General features: G+C 45.5%; 1 protein-coding gene across 2 annotated transcripts in view; it reads left to right on the top strand.

The window, feature by feature from the left end:
• Window positions 1–16,558, top strand: part of MAP3K7CL (MAP3K7 C-terminal like) — a 79,252-nt gene that overhangs the window by 35,126 nt on the left and 27,568 nt on the right. For both annotated transcript variants that reach the window (XM_061627869.1, XM_061627870.1), the window contains exons 2-3: window positions 154–262; window positions 15,669–15,730. In XM_061627869.1, the coding sequence (XP_061483853.1) occupies window positions 154–262; window positions 15,669–15,730 (171 nt within the window). The remainder of the gene's footprint in view (window positions 1–153; window positions 263–15,668; window positions 15,731–16,558) is intronic.

Below are 16,558 nucleotides of genomic sequence, written 5' to 3'. Positions count from 1 at the left end.
AAGAATCATGGCAGGAAATTTACTTGCAAGTAATTATGCTTCTCATCATTTCCGAAAGTGATTGAGGATTATGTCAGAAAATTTCAAGAACATTAAAATCACATTGCAGTAGCTTCTCAAGACACTAAAATATGCAATATTTATATTTTGCAGCTGGAACATATAAGTAAACGCATAGGCTCAAGTGCCCACATGATCACCACCGCAAGGGTACCTGCTGATAAACCAATACGAATTGCCTTCAGTCTAAATGACACCCCAGGTAAAGTTCATATTTATTAAAGATTCTTTGTCCTGGTTGTTCTTTCCATAGATTGGCACTTCAGCGCCATATATTGAATTTTTCTTAAGTACTTGAAATTATTTGGCCTGCGTTTCCATCTAGTAACTACAATCTCATTAGCAAAACTGTTGTATTAAAATTGTTTATCAGGTCTCTTACTTAGCACAGCAGAAGGTCAAAATTACAGAATTCTGGGTTATACAGTATACAGAAGGGCAACCCAATTTTTTTAAAAAAATCTATGAAGAGGGAGATAGAGGGGGGGAAATGGTCTTCCTGACCATGGTAAGGGAAGCATTCAGGAAACAGCTGGTCTAGATAGTGTGTTCCCTCCTAAACAAAAAAGTACAAAGTTGGTTGACATTTGTTCTTTATACTACTGCTGACTATTTGTTTAGTTAAGCAGCCTAGAGTGGGGTGGGAAGAGAGAGAGAGTTGTACTTTCTCTCTCTATATATAGCTGCCCTGGGCTCTTGCCGGGAGGAAGGGCGGGATATAAATCAAATAATAAATAAAATAAAATGAATATATATATGCTATAGACTTTCCCTTTGCATAATTTATGTACGTATGGCTCTTAAGTTTCTGAATATTTTATCATATTTGTTGTATTAACCATTAGTGTAGGTTTTTTTTAAAAAAGGTTAGAATTCATTACAGGCCCTGAAAAGACTCCTGCACCATTATGAATGTGTGAATTAATTGTGTTTTGTTCTTAGTTGTAAGATGATTGCTTTCTAGACTTTAGAGGCTGTTCTTGCTAGCAAGGCTAGTCTTACCATTAGGCAGAGTGAGGGCATCACCTCAGACAGCAGACGCTACAGGAAAGGGAGCAGTGGCAAGCTGTTGGACAGCAGAGCTGTGTGTGCCACACAGCCTCCCTGTATCCCTCAGCCCAGCTTTTTGCCCTTGCGTGTAGTGAAGGATGCTCTTCCATCGCCACTGCTGAAGTATGGTTTAGCTGCCTGTCTGCTCAACTTCTGTACATGGAGGGGACGGGTTGTCATCTTTTCCTTTGCCTCAGGCAGCAAAATTTTGTTGCAGTCCTGCTTGCCAAGGAGTTAAAAAAAGTCAACCCAGGAAACTGTAATTTATGAAGGGAGAGAATCAACCTACTTGTTATGCAGAACCAGAAACGTAAAAAAAGAACTCTGTTGTGATTAGCTAAGAGGACTAGGTGGGGGAGGCTGGCAAACAAGAGAAGAGAGCTAGAAATCAGGAGAAGCCAGGATGGAGGGTGCTGCAGAGGATCCAATCTTGCAAGGACAAAGGAAGCTGAGCTGAAAGAAAGGAAACTGAATGTTGCACTTCAGTGGACTAGAATGAGCGGAAAGAAATTGCTTTATTGATAATGGGTTAAAGTAGGGAAATAATCTAAACAATTTTAGGTGCCTTGTTTTCCCCAGTTGCTCTACGGTTTTAGATTGATTGTTTTTCCTAAGTGCTCTTATGGTTAACTGCTAAAACTGTTTTAAAATTAGATTTCCCACCCCTTGCTGAAGTATTGCAATTGCAGGGTTTCCAATTGCCCAGAAGCTTCTAAGCTCATTTAGCAGAACATACATAGGAGCCCCCTTTGTAAAATGCATGTAAAGGTCTGAGCAGACATCCCTGCCCTCTACAGAGTGTTAACCATTGCATGTTCAGGTAAATGCCTGAAGAGAGTTTTGAAGTTTAAAGGAACTTTTATCAGGACCTGGGCCTCACAACCTACAATATATATGCTTGTACAGGAGGTCCAGGTTGAGTGAATTGCCAGAAGTGTCCTAGAAATAACAGATACCTTTCCCTAGAACAGCCTTGTGCTTGCAGAGTATAGCATGGTAAGCAGATTATACAATATGCCTTGATCATACAGTAGTCATCTTTCCTGAATCGAATCCCGGATTGCTTCTGAAAAAGAAATTTGTATTTCTGAAAAGTGTTGGGCTTCACTAATTAAGCTTAGGCACTTTTGAAAATTAATTTCTCTCTAGTTCCTTTCCTGCTTATAGTAACTTCTTTGCCTCTTGATGAACTGCATGGCCCATCTCTACCCACCTGCAGATTGTATGAATTGGATGTGTTCACAGCTTCTGCTATGAACACCGGAAAATCTAGAGCAACTGCTACTTTCCCCTTATGCATTCTGCCCATCTTTCCATGGGATGAGTTTCAAACATATCCTGGAGATGTTCTGTTGTTTCGCAGTGGGAAGCTACTGCCCATCAGCGGGTAGACCCTGGTGTCCAGATGACGTTTTTCCACTCACAGCAGAAACCTTAAAAAATTTCCCAGGCTTCTCCAGCCCTTAACTGCTGCTACAATCAACTTCACACACCCCAACTGCATTTCCTGAGAGGAAAATCATGATATTTGCTGCTACCCTTGTTTTGGGTAGATGGACTACTGCCCAGTTGCAGCTACATTAAACTCCTGGATTTCTTTATTATTATTATTTGTTTTCAGATGAAGTATTATCTCCAGCCGTACTTACTGTTATTTCTTGAAATAATTTGGTAAGTCAAAAAAGCAATGGATGTAATGCACCGTGATATTAGTGAGGCATTTGATACCATTTCATATAATGTTCATATAAATAAGCCAGAGAGATTTATATTACACCAGATGCAGAAAGAATAAAGCCTGCAGCCCACACTGAACCCACTAAAGCTTTTGTCTTAGCCCAAACAGTCTCATGCTGCCACGTGGCAATCAGCCAGGGATCTGGTCATTCCATTCTCATTCTAGGAGAAAAGAATGTCGCCACTGCCCAGCTGTTCACTCTTGACATTCTGTTATAGTAATCTTTGATGGTCCTCCCTCCTTTGTAGTCTGATATGATCAGAGAATACAAAATACATGCACTGACTATCTTAGTATGAACTGTGCAGATGTTGTATTTTTAGCCCCATATCCCTTTAATACAGTATATACGCAAGTGGGAGTCAGGAAAGGATCAGCCCTTGACTTCCATGTATTTGAAGTATACAGTGAAGTCATCTGAAGCAGCCTTAAGTCATAACTCCATTCTTGACATGGGATAATGTTATCTTGTGTGTATCCTGACCAAACTCGAGGAACTCAGACTCAGACACGACTGTCGTTTTTTCTTTTATTCATGTAAGAGAAAGTTTCAGTTCAGTGTGCTTCATGAATCTACCTATGGCTTACTTAGAACTCAGCATCCCTCTCTAACTAGGCACAACTTGGCAGCATAAAGACGTTGACTCAGCAACTAACCTTCCCCCCATCCCCAGCATAAATAGAGCTGGGTGGGCTCCCTGCTTGCGTATAGCCTGAGTCCCTGTTGTGTGTGCGAATGTAAGTGCAGGCTCCTCTTGAGTTGGGATTGTTGAAATTCCCACCGCATTCACCTCCTGGACCTGGGCGAAGACGGGGCTTCGGTGTCAGTCCCATCTTCTCTCTCTAGGTGGGAGAGCTGTCTGGCAGTGGTGGAGTAGGAGTAAGGGGCCAGTCCAGGGGTCCCTCTTGGGGGTGCCTGGGATGGCTGAAGATGGCCTGTCAACACCTGGACCAGGGGCTGTTTCAACATCCCACTCCTCGCTGGGTCCTTCCTAGCAGGGATGTCCCAGTCCAAGTCTTCCTCCTCCGTTTATCAGTCCACCCCCAGCTAGCATGGCTCACAACATCATCCCCCCTCCATGCCAGGCCCCTCCCCACCCCGGTGGCCTGGGCTTGTCAGGGTATTCATCCTGGAATTTTCTCACCAAGTCTGGTGCATGGACATCGGACGCCTTCTCCCAGGATCGTTCCTCCAGTTCAAAGCCTTTCCAGTGGATGCAATACTGTAAATTCCCTTGACACCGGCAGGAGTCCAGGATCTGTTCCATTTTGTTTTCTTCCTCTCCATCAATGATGATCAGCAGTGGGGGTGGCATCAGATGCCCGGTAGGGGCTTGGAACATAAGAACATAAGAAGAGCCTGCTGGATCAGGCCAGTGGCCCATCTAGTCCAGCATCCTGTTCTCACAGTGGCCAACCAGGTGCCTGGGGGAAGCCCGCAAGCAAGACCCGAGTGCAAGAACACTCTTCCCTCCTGAGGCTTCCGGCAACTGGTTTTTAGAAGCATGCTGACTAGGGTGGCACAGCACAGCCATCATGGCTAGTAGCCATTGATAGCCCTGTCCTCCATGAATTTGTCTAATCTTCTTTTAAAGCCATCCAAGCTGGTGGCCATTACTGCATCCTGTGGGAGCAAATTCCATAGTCTGACTATGCGCTGAGTAAAGAAGTACTTCCTTTTGTCTGTCCTGAATCTTCCAACATTCAGCTTCTTTGAATGTCCACGAGTTCTAGTATTATGAGAGAGGGAGAAGAACTTTTCTCTATCCACTTTCTCAATGCCATGCATAATTTTATACACTTCTATCATGTCTCCTCTGACCCACCGTTTCTCTAAACTAAAAAGCCCCAAATGCTGCAACCTTTCCTCATAAGGGAGTCGCTCCATCCCCTTGATCATTCTGGTTGCCCTCTTCTGAACCTTTTCCAACTCTATAATATCCTTTTTGAGATGAGGCGACCAGAACCCTACACAGTATTCCAAATGCGGCCGCACCATAGATTTATACAACGGCATTATGATATTGGCTGTTTTACTTTCAATACGTTTCCTAATTATCCCTAGCATGGAATTTGCCTTTTTCACAGCTGCCGCACACTGGGTCGACATTTTCATCGTGCTGTCCACTACAACCCCAAGGTCTTTCTCCTGGTCGGTCACCGCCAGTTCAGACCCCATGAGCGTATATGTGAAATTAAGATTTTTTGCTCCAATATGCATAATTTTACACTTGTTTATATTGAATTGCATTTGCCATTTTTCCGCCCATTCACTCAGTTTGGAGAGGTCTTTTTGGAGCTCTTCACAATCCCTTTTTGTTTTAACAACCCTGAACAATTTAGTGTCATCAGCAAACATGGTCACTTCACTGCTCACTCCTAACTCTAGGTCATTAATGAACAAGTTGAAAAGTACAGGTCCCAGTACTGATCCTTGAGGGACTCCACTTTCTACAGCCCTCCATTGGGAGAACTGTCCATTTCTGCTTCTTAACCAATTCCTTATCCACAAGAGGAGCTCTCCTCTTATTCCATGACTGCTAAGCTTCCTCAGAAGTCTTTGGTGAGGTACCTTGTCAAACGCTTTTTGAAAGTCTAAGTACACTATGTCCACTGGATCACCTCTATCTATATGCTTGTTGACACTCTCAAAGAATTCTAATAGGTTACTGAGACAGGACTTTCCCTTGCAGAAGCCATGCTGGCTCTGCTTCAGCAAGGCTTGTTCTTCTATGTGCTTAATTAATCTAGCTTTAATCATACTCTCTACCAGTTTTCCAGGGACAGAAGTTAAGCTAACTGGCCTGTAATTTCTGGGATCCCCTCTGGATCCCTTTTTGAATATTGGCGTTACATTTGCCACTTTCCAGTCCTCAGGCATGGAGGAGGACCTGAGGGACAAGTTACATATTTTAGTCAGCAGATCAGCAGTTCACATTTGAGTTCTTTGAGAACTCTCGGGTGGATGCCATCTGGGCCTGGTGATTTGTCAGTTTTTATATTGTCCATTAAGCCTAGAACTTCCTCTCTCGTTACCACTATTTATCTCAGTTCCTCAGAATCCCTTCCTGCAAATGTTAGTTCAGGTTCAGGGATCTGCCCCATATCTTCCACTGTGAAGACAGATGCAAAGAATTCATTTAGCTTCTCTGCAATCTCCTTATTGTTCTTTAGTACACCTTTGACTCCCTTATCATCCAAGGGTCCAATTGCCTCCCTAGATGGTCTCCTGCTTTGAATGTATTTATAGAATTTTTTGTTGTTGGTTTTTATGTTCTTAGCAATGTGCTCCTCAAATTCTTTTTTAGCATCCCTTATTGTCTTCTTGCATTTCTTTTGCCAGAGTTTGTGTTTTTTTATTTTCTTCATTCGGACAAGACTTCCATTTTCTGAAGGAAGACTTTTTGCCTCTAAGAGCTTCCTTGACTTTGCTTGTTAACCATGCTGGCATCTTCTTGGCCCTGGCGGTACCTTTTCTGATCTGCGGTATGCACTCCAGTTGAGCTTCTAATATAGTGTTTTTAAACAACTTCCAAGCATTTTCGAGTGATGTGACCCTCTGGACTTTGTTTTTCAGCTTTCTTTTTACCAATCCCCTCATTTTTGTGAAGTTTCCTCTTTTGAAGTCAAATGTGACCGTGTTGGATTTTCTTGGTAATTGGCCATTTACATGTATGTTTAATTTAATAGCACTATGGTCACTGCTCCCAGTCGGTTCAACAACACTTACATCTTGCACCAGGTCCCTGTCCCCACTGAGGATTAAGTCCAGGGTTGCCGTCCCTCTGGTCGGTTCCATGACCAACTGGTCTAGGGAATAGTCATTTAGAATATCTAGAAATTTTGCTTCTGTGTCATGACTGGAACACATATGCGGCCAGTCTATGTCCAGGTAGTTGAAGTCACCCATTACTACCACATTTCCTAGTTTGGATGCTTCCTCAATTTCATATCTCATCTCCAGGTCTCCCTGAGCATTTTGATCAGGGGGACAATAGATCGTTCCCAGTATTAAATTCCTCCTGGGGCATGGTATCCCTGTGACGCCCTTCCCTGGCTCTCCCTGTCAGGTTCCTACCTGCTCGTGGCTACTGCCTTTCACTAGGCACCACCAGGGACTCCACCAGTCCGGACTGTCCTTTTTTATGGTTTCTCTCTCCGCTCTAGCACAGATCTCAATAGATCCCCCTGCTAGGCAGCACCACCAGTCACGTTCTACAACCCATGTTCCCAGAGACCTTGCCTGAGTCTCTCTATCTGGTTATATTCGTGACTGCGTGCCTATGCTGTTCCCAACCCCCTTGTATCAATGCAGATAACTCATAACTCGGGGTTGCTCTGGATACTTATGTTATCTTCTCCTCTTCACCGCTGCCACCATTTGTTACTGTTTCCCTTCAGCCTTGGTTATTACCTTACCCTCCCTTCTGGTCTGTGAAATCCCAGCCAAGGATCAGGCCTTCGGTAAACCAAAATAGTATTTATTAAATAACATTAATAACAAGATAACTATGATAATGATCTACAAGCTTATGGTTTCATCTATTACTGCGATATTTGACTTATTACTAATCCGAACTCCACCTTCCTCTTTCTCCACACTCTCCTGACATACACCAACTCACACCCACCTCCAAACTCCACCAAAACAACCCACTCACATCCACCTAACACCTCTCAAACAACCCACTAACGTCCACCCAGATTCAACTGTCATCCTTCCATTTATACTCTCAGCCATCCAAACACTCAGCCAATCATCCAGCATTCTACTGCTCATTTACTCCCTCCTCCTCTTTCATTCCACTTACCACATATCTTCTATACAAACAGCACTTACCATATATACATTAATACAGGAACATCACAATCACCACCCACAACGATTCTGTGGAGGAGTCCGCCTCTTTTGTGGTTTCCAGCTTGTTGGATTCAATGCCTTCTTTCACGTATAGAGCGACTCCGCCACCAATATGTCCTTCCGATATACTTTATATCCAGGGATAACCGTATCCCACTGGTTTTCTCCATTCCACCAGGTCTCCTTTATGCTCACTATATCAATGCTCTTCTCTAAGACCAAGCACTCCAGTTCTCCCATCTTGGTTTGGAGGCTCCTAGCATTAGCGTACAGGCACTTGTAAGCAGTGTCTCTCTTCAAGTGTCTTTGGCACTTGTGGTTTGGCCTGTGGTAATTTTGCCATTCTGAATTTATATCCTGTGCCCCTGCTCTCACAGTGCCTACTTCTAGGCCTACCCCTTTTAAAATTTCATCATTTCTTTGGTCTTTATCCCAGGGGGGAGGTTTATTCTGAATGGGACCTTCCTCAGCTCCTGTCGGGTTTTCTCCCCTCAGTCAGTTTAAAAGCTGCTCCACCACCTTTTAAATTTTAAGTGCCAGCAGTCTGGTTCCATTCTGGTTCAAGTGGAGCCCATCCCTTTTGTACAGGCCCGGCTTGTCCCAAAATGTTCCCCAGTGCCTAACAAATCCAAACCCTTCCACCCGACACCATTGTCTCATCCACGCATTGAGACTGCAAACCTGGGCCTGTCTGGCTGGTCCTGCGCGTGGAACCGGTAGCATTTCAGAGAAAGCCACCTTGGAGGTCCTGGCTTTCAGCATCCTACCTAGCAACCTAAATTTTGCTTCCACGACCTCACAGCTGCATTTCCTCATGTCATTGGTGCCAACATGCACCACGACCACTGACTCCTCCCCAGCACTGTCTACCAAACTGTCTAAACGATGGGCGATATCCGCAACCTTTGCACCAGGCAGGCAAAACACCTTGCAGTCTGCACTCCCATCACACACCCCACTGTCTATGTTCCTAATGATCGAATCACCCACTACAAGGATCCCTCCACCCCCTGGAGATATATCCTCGGCATGAGAGGATAGCTGCTCATCCCCCAAGGAATGGGTCCCTTCTAAGGGATCGTTTCCCTCTTCCTCAGCTGGATGCTCTCCTTCCCTGAGACCATCGTTCTCCATGATAGCAGAAGAGCTATCATCCTTGGAGTGGGACACAGCTATAATGTCCCTGAAGGCCTCATCCACACACCTCTCTGCCTCTCTCAGTTTTTCCAGGTCAGCCACCTTGGCCTCAAGGAAATGACGTCGTTCCCGGAGAGCAAGGAGCTCATTGCACCGAGAGCACACCCACGACTTCTGTCCAACAGACAGATAGTCGTACATGCTGCAGGCAGTGCAAAACACTGGAAAGCCCCCACACCCCTGCTGGCTTCTCACCTGCATAGTTTTGTTTAAGGTTTATTACGTCAATGGGTTGGAAACTGTGGTTTAGTTGAGGTCAGGGAACAGACGGGCAGAGTGGGGGGCCCTGGCCTCCTCGCCCTGCTGCCGAACTCGCTCTGCTGCTTAACTCGCCTTGGCACTTTGTCAGCTGGGGCCTTGGCGCTTTGTCAGCTGGGGCCTTGGCGCTTTGTCAGCTGGGGCCTTGGCGCTTTGTCAGCTGGGGCCTTGGCGCTTTGTCAGCTGGGGCCTTGGCGCTTTGTCAGCTGGGGCCTTGGCGCTTTGTCAGCTGGGGCCTTGGCGCTTTGTCAGCTGGGGCCTTGGCGCTTTGTCAGCTGGGGCCTTGGCGCTTTGTCAGCTGGGGCCTTGGCGCTTTGTCAGCTGGGGCCTTGGCGCTTTGTCAGCTGGGGCCTTGGCGCTTTGTCAGCTGGGGCCTTGGCGCTTTGTCAGCTGGGGCCTTGGCGCTTCGTCAGCTGGTGTGTGGTGTGTGGCTGGTCCCTCCCAGCTACTGCTGCCAGCCAATGATGTGTTAATTGAGGCTGATGGCTCAACTATCAGCTGGGGCTTAACTCCTTAGGATTATCTCAGGCTTCCTTCCTTTGAAGGCAGGAAGGCAGGCTTCCTTCCTTAGCGAGGGGCGGGGCTGTTTAAGGACTTTGACTAGTGGTACTAAGAAAGGTTAACTAGCTTTTACTCTATTTTTATTTTATTTGCTGACAACAACCACTTTTATCAGTGCAAGTTCCCCTGTAGTTTTAAGCAGTGCCTTGCACTGTGGCCTGGACAAACTAGACTGGCTTTTGGCTGCTTTTAATCTAAGCAAGGGGCTGCAATTTCCAGGCAAATCTTTTTTTGTTTGTTGTTTTCCCACCTAGAACAGCCTGGCCTTTCTTTAACCTAGGGAAACAGAGCTTGTGGTTGTGTTTAAGGAAGGCTAAAGCTGCCCATTTTAGCAAAGACTGAGCTGACTCTCTCCCTGTATGTATTGGTGGAGTTTCCTTTATCCCCTTCTCTCCGACTGGAATTTAGACTTGTTTACAGTGTCTCCTGAAGCTTTCCTGTTAGGGTGGTGTTGAGAACTAGCTTTCTATAGGCTTCCTTCTCCTAGGATCTGTCTCTTAAGATATAGGTTCTTTCAGGATTTGGCTCCTAGCTCAGGGTAACCTTAGGCTGCCCTTATTACTTATTGCTCTGAGCTGTTTTAATTCAATTAAATAATGAAATAAATGGGAGCTACTTACCCTCTTCTCGCTCTGCTGGTTAACTCGCCTTGATGCTTTGTCAGCTGGGGCCTTGACGCTTCATCAGCTGGGGCTCCCTCTAGCTTGTGGAGTTTCCTCTAAAGTTAGCAAGGACTGGTGGAACACAGGGTGTATCTTCATGGAAGCGGGCAAGTGAAGCTGGAATGCTACGGGATTGATCTGAGCCTCTACTTCAAAGGGTTCCACCCTCCTAGCTTCCAATTTATGGCAAGGCACCCTCATGGGCAGATAACAAGTTGGGCAGATAACAAGTTGAAGCCGAACCCTATCCCGCACCGGTATTTCAGGGCTGAGGGTGCTGGTCGGATACTCTCTTGTAAGTGGCCTTAGCTCTTGCCATCTGCTCTTGTAGCAGCAGGTGCATTGCCTGCAACTCTTGAACAAACTCCATCACCACTGGTACTGCTAGGGAGGAGGTAGATGTGGGGAAGACTTGATGATAGTAGCCAAAGATGGCAAAAAAGGGAGTTTGCTGGGTAGAGGCATGAACTGAGTAATTGTAGGCAAACTCAGCCAGGGGCTATAGAGACACCCAGTTGTCCTGCTGGTAGTTCACATAGCAGTGGAGGTACTGCTCCAGGGTGGCATTCACTTTCTCAGTTTGCCCATCCATCTGGGGGTGGTGCAATGATGACAGTTTTAGTTTGCTCTGCAACAGCTGCCACAAGGCGCACCAGAACCAGGCTGTGAACTGGGGGCCCCTATCCTAGATGAAGCTGGTCCATCTCTCGGGCTGTTGGAATGCTGGCACAGGAAACAAAATGGGCCATTGTGCTAAAGGTGTCCACCACCACCAGGATAGTGGCTTTCCCCTGAGAGGGGGGTAAGTCTGTGATGAAGTCCAGGTTGATCATCTGCCAAGGACCCTCAGGCATGGGGAGCAGCTCCAATAACCTGGCCAGGCACCCTGGGGCATGCTTGACTCTCAGGCAAGTAGAGCAGGAGTGGACATACTTCTTGACATCATGTTTCATTTGTGGCCACCAGAAATCTCATGCCACCACCTGCAAGGTTTTGAACACACCAAAATGGCCTGCTTGAACACACCAAAATGGAACGTCATGGCATTGGTGTAGGACTTTGGCCCATAGCTCTCCTGGAGGAATGTAAATGGCTTCAAAGTGATGGAGCAGCCCTGCCCTCTGGGTGAAGCACAGGGAACGGTTTTGTGGGGGCTGCTGTAGCTTTTGCACCCATGCCTGGGTGATGGGTCTTGCTCCTTTGCTGTACACAATTAACCCATGGATTGAGACAGGCTGCCACTACTGTTTTGTCTAGGGTGATGATGTGGCTCAAAGAGGGTTCAGGCCAGGTATCCTGATATTCAGGCTTGCGGTACAGGGTATCGTAACTGCGGTTTTGTGTTTGGGGAATGTAGTTGATATGGAAATGAAATCTTGGGAAGAACTGTGCCCAGCACACCTGCTGTTGATTTAACTTTTGGTAAAAAAGTGGAGGTGCAAGACTTTTTAAGACATATGTGTGTAAATAAACCATTTTGATAATTTGCACACGTCCCTTTTTTGTCATTCTGGGGTTTCCTCCCCTCTTTTTTCAATTTAACTTTTGGGCTGTTTGCAGGCTGTCAAGTTTCCAATGATCTGCGTGGACCTTCACTTCATGCTGGGCTCTCTCCAATAGGTGTTGCCAGGTCTCAGATGGCGAGTAGCTCCTTCTCCCAGATGGTGTAGTTTTGCTCCGAGCTAGATAACTTTTGGGAGAAGTAGGCACCGGGAAGCAGCTCTCCCCACTTTTCAGCAGGTTGTAACAGCACCACTCCTATGGCTATGCCTGATGCATCCAATTCCACCACAAACAGTCAGTGGAGGTCAGCATGTAGCAAGATGGGTTCCGAGGAGAACACCTTCAGTTGCTCAAATGCCTGTTGGGCTTCTTCAGTCCAGCAAAGGGGGCCAGTCCCTTTTAAACAGTCTGTTAGAGGGGCTGTCTTATTGGAGAAGGCAGCAATGAAACATTTGTAGCAGTTGGCAAAACCCAATAATTGCTGTAGGTCCTTGGTCTTGGGGGGTTCCAGGAAAGCATGCTAAGCACCTTTCTGGGGTCCATCTCCACCCCAGTGGGAGAAATTTGGTATCCCATATAGTCCAGGGTGGTCAGGTCAAACCCGCACTTCTCCAGCTTGGCATACAGGTGATGCTCTCTCAATCTCTGCAACACACTCGCACATGAGCTTCATGCTGTGCGGGGGAGTTTGAGTAGATAGGGATGTCATCTAAATAGACTATCAGGAAACGATCTAACTAGTCCTGAAAAATGTTGTTCATAAAATTTTGGAGGACAGCTGAGGTGTTTGATAGACCAAATGGCATGACCAGATACTCGAAGTGGCTATATCAGGTCTTAAAGGTAGTTTTCCACTCATCCCCTTCTCAAATACGGACTAGGTTATAGTCTCCTTGCAAGTCCAACATAGTGTAGATCTTGGCCGTGTGCAGTCGTTCCAGCATTTTGTTGATAAGGGGGAGCGGATACCTGTTGGGGATGGTGATCTTATTCAACTCATGGTAATCATGGCAGGGGTGGAGCTCCCTGCATTTTTTCTTTGCAAATAGTAAAGGAACCCTGGCAGGAGACCTTGAGGGCCGAAGGGACTGAGTTTCAACTCGGAGGTTCTGTAGCTCTGACAACATGGACTCGAAAGCTCTGGTAGTCCTCTCCTGTTCACTTCCATTCTCTCCTTCATGGGTTGGAGGAGGAGGTGTGTCATGGTCCCTTCAGAGGACTCGGAGGAGGAGGAAGAGGCAGAGTTCGCAGACCCAGGAGAAGGAACTAGTGGAACCCCTGAGGACACAACTCTGGCTCTTCCCCAGCTGGAGAATGTTCAGGACCTGGCTGAAACCCCTCAATTGGATTCTGGGTATGAACAGGAGGCTCCCCTCCCCCCTGCAGAAAGGAGACGCCAGTGAGTAGCACAGCAATGAAGGAAGAGGTCGGGTCGTTTAAGAAGAAGCAGCTGGGAGACTAATCACGGTCACCTGGCTTAGGGAGTCTGATATAAAAGGCAGTTAATGGCTGCAGCAGACTGCTGACTACAACGTCGGTGGTGACCCCTCATGTGTAACACCATTACTAGCCTATAGACCTTCGGACTGGACCCCTGGCTTCCTGAACTCTGCTTCCCTACCTGGATGACGCTCTTGGACACTGCTACTGGTTAGTTTGTCAAGCCTTTCTTCTGCCAGCTGGCCTCTGTTATCTGCCTGGCCTTGACTGATTTATTGCCAGCTAACTGATGGCTGCTTCGTTACTGCCCAGCCCCCAGCCCTGAAGCTGACAAGGTGGCTGAGTCAAACTGTCCTGCCTGAACTCGAGGAACTCAAACTCAGACACTGTTGTAGTTTTTTTCTTTTACTGAAGTAAGAGAAAGTTTCAGTTCAGTGTGCTTCATGAATCTATCCATGGCTTACTTAGAACTCAGCACCCCTCTCTAACTAACTAGGCACAACTTGGCAGCATAAAGACGTTGACTCAGCAACTAACCCGTCCCCCCATGCCCAGCTTAAATAGGGCTGGGTGGGCTCCCTGCTTCCATATAGCCCGAGTCCCTGTTGTGTGTGCACATGTAAGTGCAGGCTCCTCCTGAGCTGGGATTGTTGAAATTCTTGCTGCATTTGCCTCCTGGACCAGAGCGAAGGTGGGGCTTCAATGTCAGTCCGTCCTCTTCCTCTATGAGGGGAGAGCTGTCTGGTGGAGGAGGAGGAGTAAGGGGCCAGTCCAGGGGTTCCTCTTGGGAGGTGCATGGGACAGCTGAAGATGGCCTGTCAACACCCCTCGCTGGGTCCTTCCCCAGCCGGGACATCCCAGTCCAAGTCTTCCTCCCCCCACTCCTGTGCATCAATCCACCTCTGGTTAGCATGGCTCATGACTGTGTGCATCCACACAGGAGTACCTGCTTTAGAGCAGCAGCACTAGCCTTGTTTAAGCCCATTCAAGCTGTAGCAGAGAGTTGTACTATTTAATAACATTAAGTTCTGGAAATAATTATCTTCAAATAGTGTTGACCACAGCTAGTGTTTATTTCTGGCCTTCTTGGGTCCTGATCCCTTATTTTGAGAGGGGATGAATATAGGCAATAGGCTTAGACAACAGAACTAATGGATCAAAAATACATTGTTAAGATTATTTATAAAACTTTGAGAAAGTAAGGTTGAAATTTCATGTTTTGTTGGTTCAGATGTGTCTAATGTTGTCTTAGTCACATGAGAGGCTAATGAGTATGCTCATCAAAGTGATTGTTTTAAGATCCTCTATAGTGAATTAGTTGAATTCAAATGATCTTGAAAAGCTGGATATGTAGGGCTTAGTCTTCTGTTACATTACTAATACAAGGGAGAAGATACAATGGGAAGAAAAAACTTTTCCATGCAATGTGGATTTGTTAATTTTTCTTCTTCATCATCGTTCCACATAAATTAGGCCTCCAACAGTCTATTTTGGGGAGCCTTAAATCTGAGCAAATAATTCAAAGCCAGAGAGCCTCCAAAGAGGACAATAAAAATAGAGGATTTAGAAGAAACATTGAAGGGACTGGACATGCTTTGCTCAGAGGTGGGAGGAGTCCATGCCACAGCTATTTGCAGACTGTTAGGAACCAGGAGAGGCATTTCAGAGTGAAAGAAATGTTGGGCCCATAGTGTAAAATTGTCATAATCAAGAGTCTCACTTGATGACAAAAACACAATCTACACAGGGAATGGGAAGGCTGCCTGTGTCACTCCTCCATCACATGACTGCTCTTGTAGGACCAAATACATAATCTAGGCTAACTAGTTGTGAAGAAGACCAAGGCTACCTTCTTGGATTACAGCCTATTGAATGAGAGCTTATGCTGGATGAGAAACCTTTTTCAGACCCAGGATCGCATTCCCATCTGGGCAACCTTCCAGGAGCCACATGCCAGTGGGGAGCAAGAACCACTCGCATCCCTGTCTATCCTCCATCCAAGCAGCCAAGAGACATTATCAGAGTTCAAGGACACAGTCCAGCCAGACAAAAGGAGGATATAAAGTAGGATTAGCCTGGGGAGAGGGTGTGTGATTGTGAAAGGTGTGTGTCCCAAGGAGAGTGCTGGCGGCCAGAGAGAGAGGCTGGAGGTGGGGCTGCATTTGGTCCCCAGTTCTGATACCCAAATAATTGACCAAATGGATGCTTGTATACATGAAAAAACAAATATAATCTTGGACATTTATTCTGTGCTTTACATCAGTTGATGATGCGGTCTGTGAATAATTGTTTAGACTTTAAAATAACCATGCACTCTTTAAAATTGTTTCCTTTTCAGATGATACACCCCCTGACAATGCCTTTCCTTTGGCTTTTCCAGATCTAGAACAGCAGCTCCAGGTGACTCTGTTTTATATAACACTTAAATAAATATTTATATTTAAAATGTTTATTTTAAGTTCACTATAGTGTGATTCATTATTACTGTTGCAGTTAATGACAGTTCATGTACATATGCAATTAAACTATGAAAACACACAGAATCTGTATATATTAAAATGAATATTTTGGAGTTTTCAGGGTTTATAACAAATCTTACAGGATGTTGCATGTTGTGAGTTTTAGAAGCAACATTTAAATGTCCCTCTCTGCTAGGGTAGTCAAGGAACTTTTTTTTGGTAGAGTTTTGCATGTTGAGCAAAATGCATTTCTGCATAGTATGGGTAGGGATAGGCAAATATGTCAATTTTGGTTTCTCTCAGTTTTCCATTTCTCCACATTTCCACGTTTGTTTAAAAAAAGTCCTCATGAAACTTAATCTGCATTTTAGTTCAAGTTTATCCTAATATGCACATTTTTGTATGTAATACTGTTTAATCTATATAATTTTGCAAAAGTTTTGTTCCCTAATATAGTGCATTTTTGCATGTTATTTTCAGTAATAAATGCATTTCTATGCACACTTTACCCCAGTATACTGTACATATATATATTGTACACATTGCTGGGTTGGAGAATTACAAAATTCAGGCAAATGTGACTTCCAAAGGATGTCTGTGTTTCAGTTTGTATATTGCTTTTGAAAGTGTGGATTAGGTAGATTCGACTTTAAATATGAACTGAATCTAATTTCTGCCCCATCCCTAATTATGGGGTGATGTATCTCTTCCTGAGGCAATGGAAGCCCTTCAGATTACAAAGAACAAAGGCATTCCAGTCCACTTTGAG

Source organism: Rhineura floridana, chromosome 5 (genome assembly GCF_030035675.1).
Source record: "Rhineura floridana isolate rRhiFlo1 chromosome 5, rRhiFlo1.hap2, whole genome shotgun sequence".
Lineage (NCBI taxonomy): Eukaryota > Metazoa > Chordata > Lepidosauria > Squamata > Rhineuridae > Rhineura > Rhineura floridana.
The sequence above is the reverse complement of the archived record's forward strand: the minus strand, read 5'-3'. Positions and strand labels throughout refer to the sequence as shown.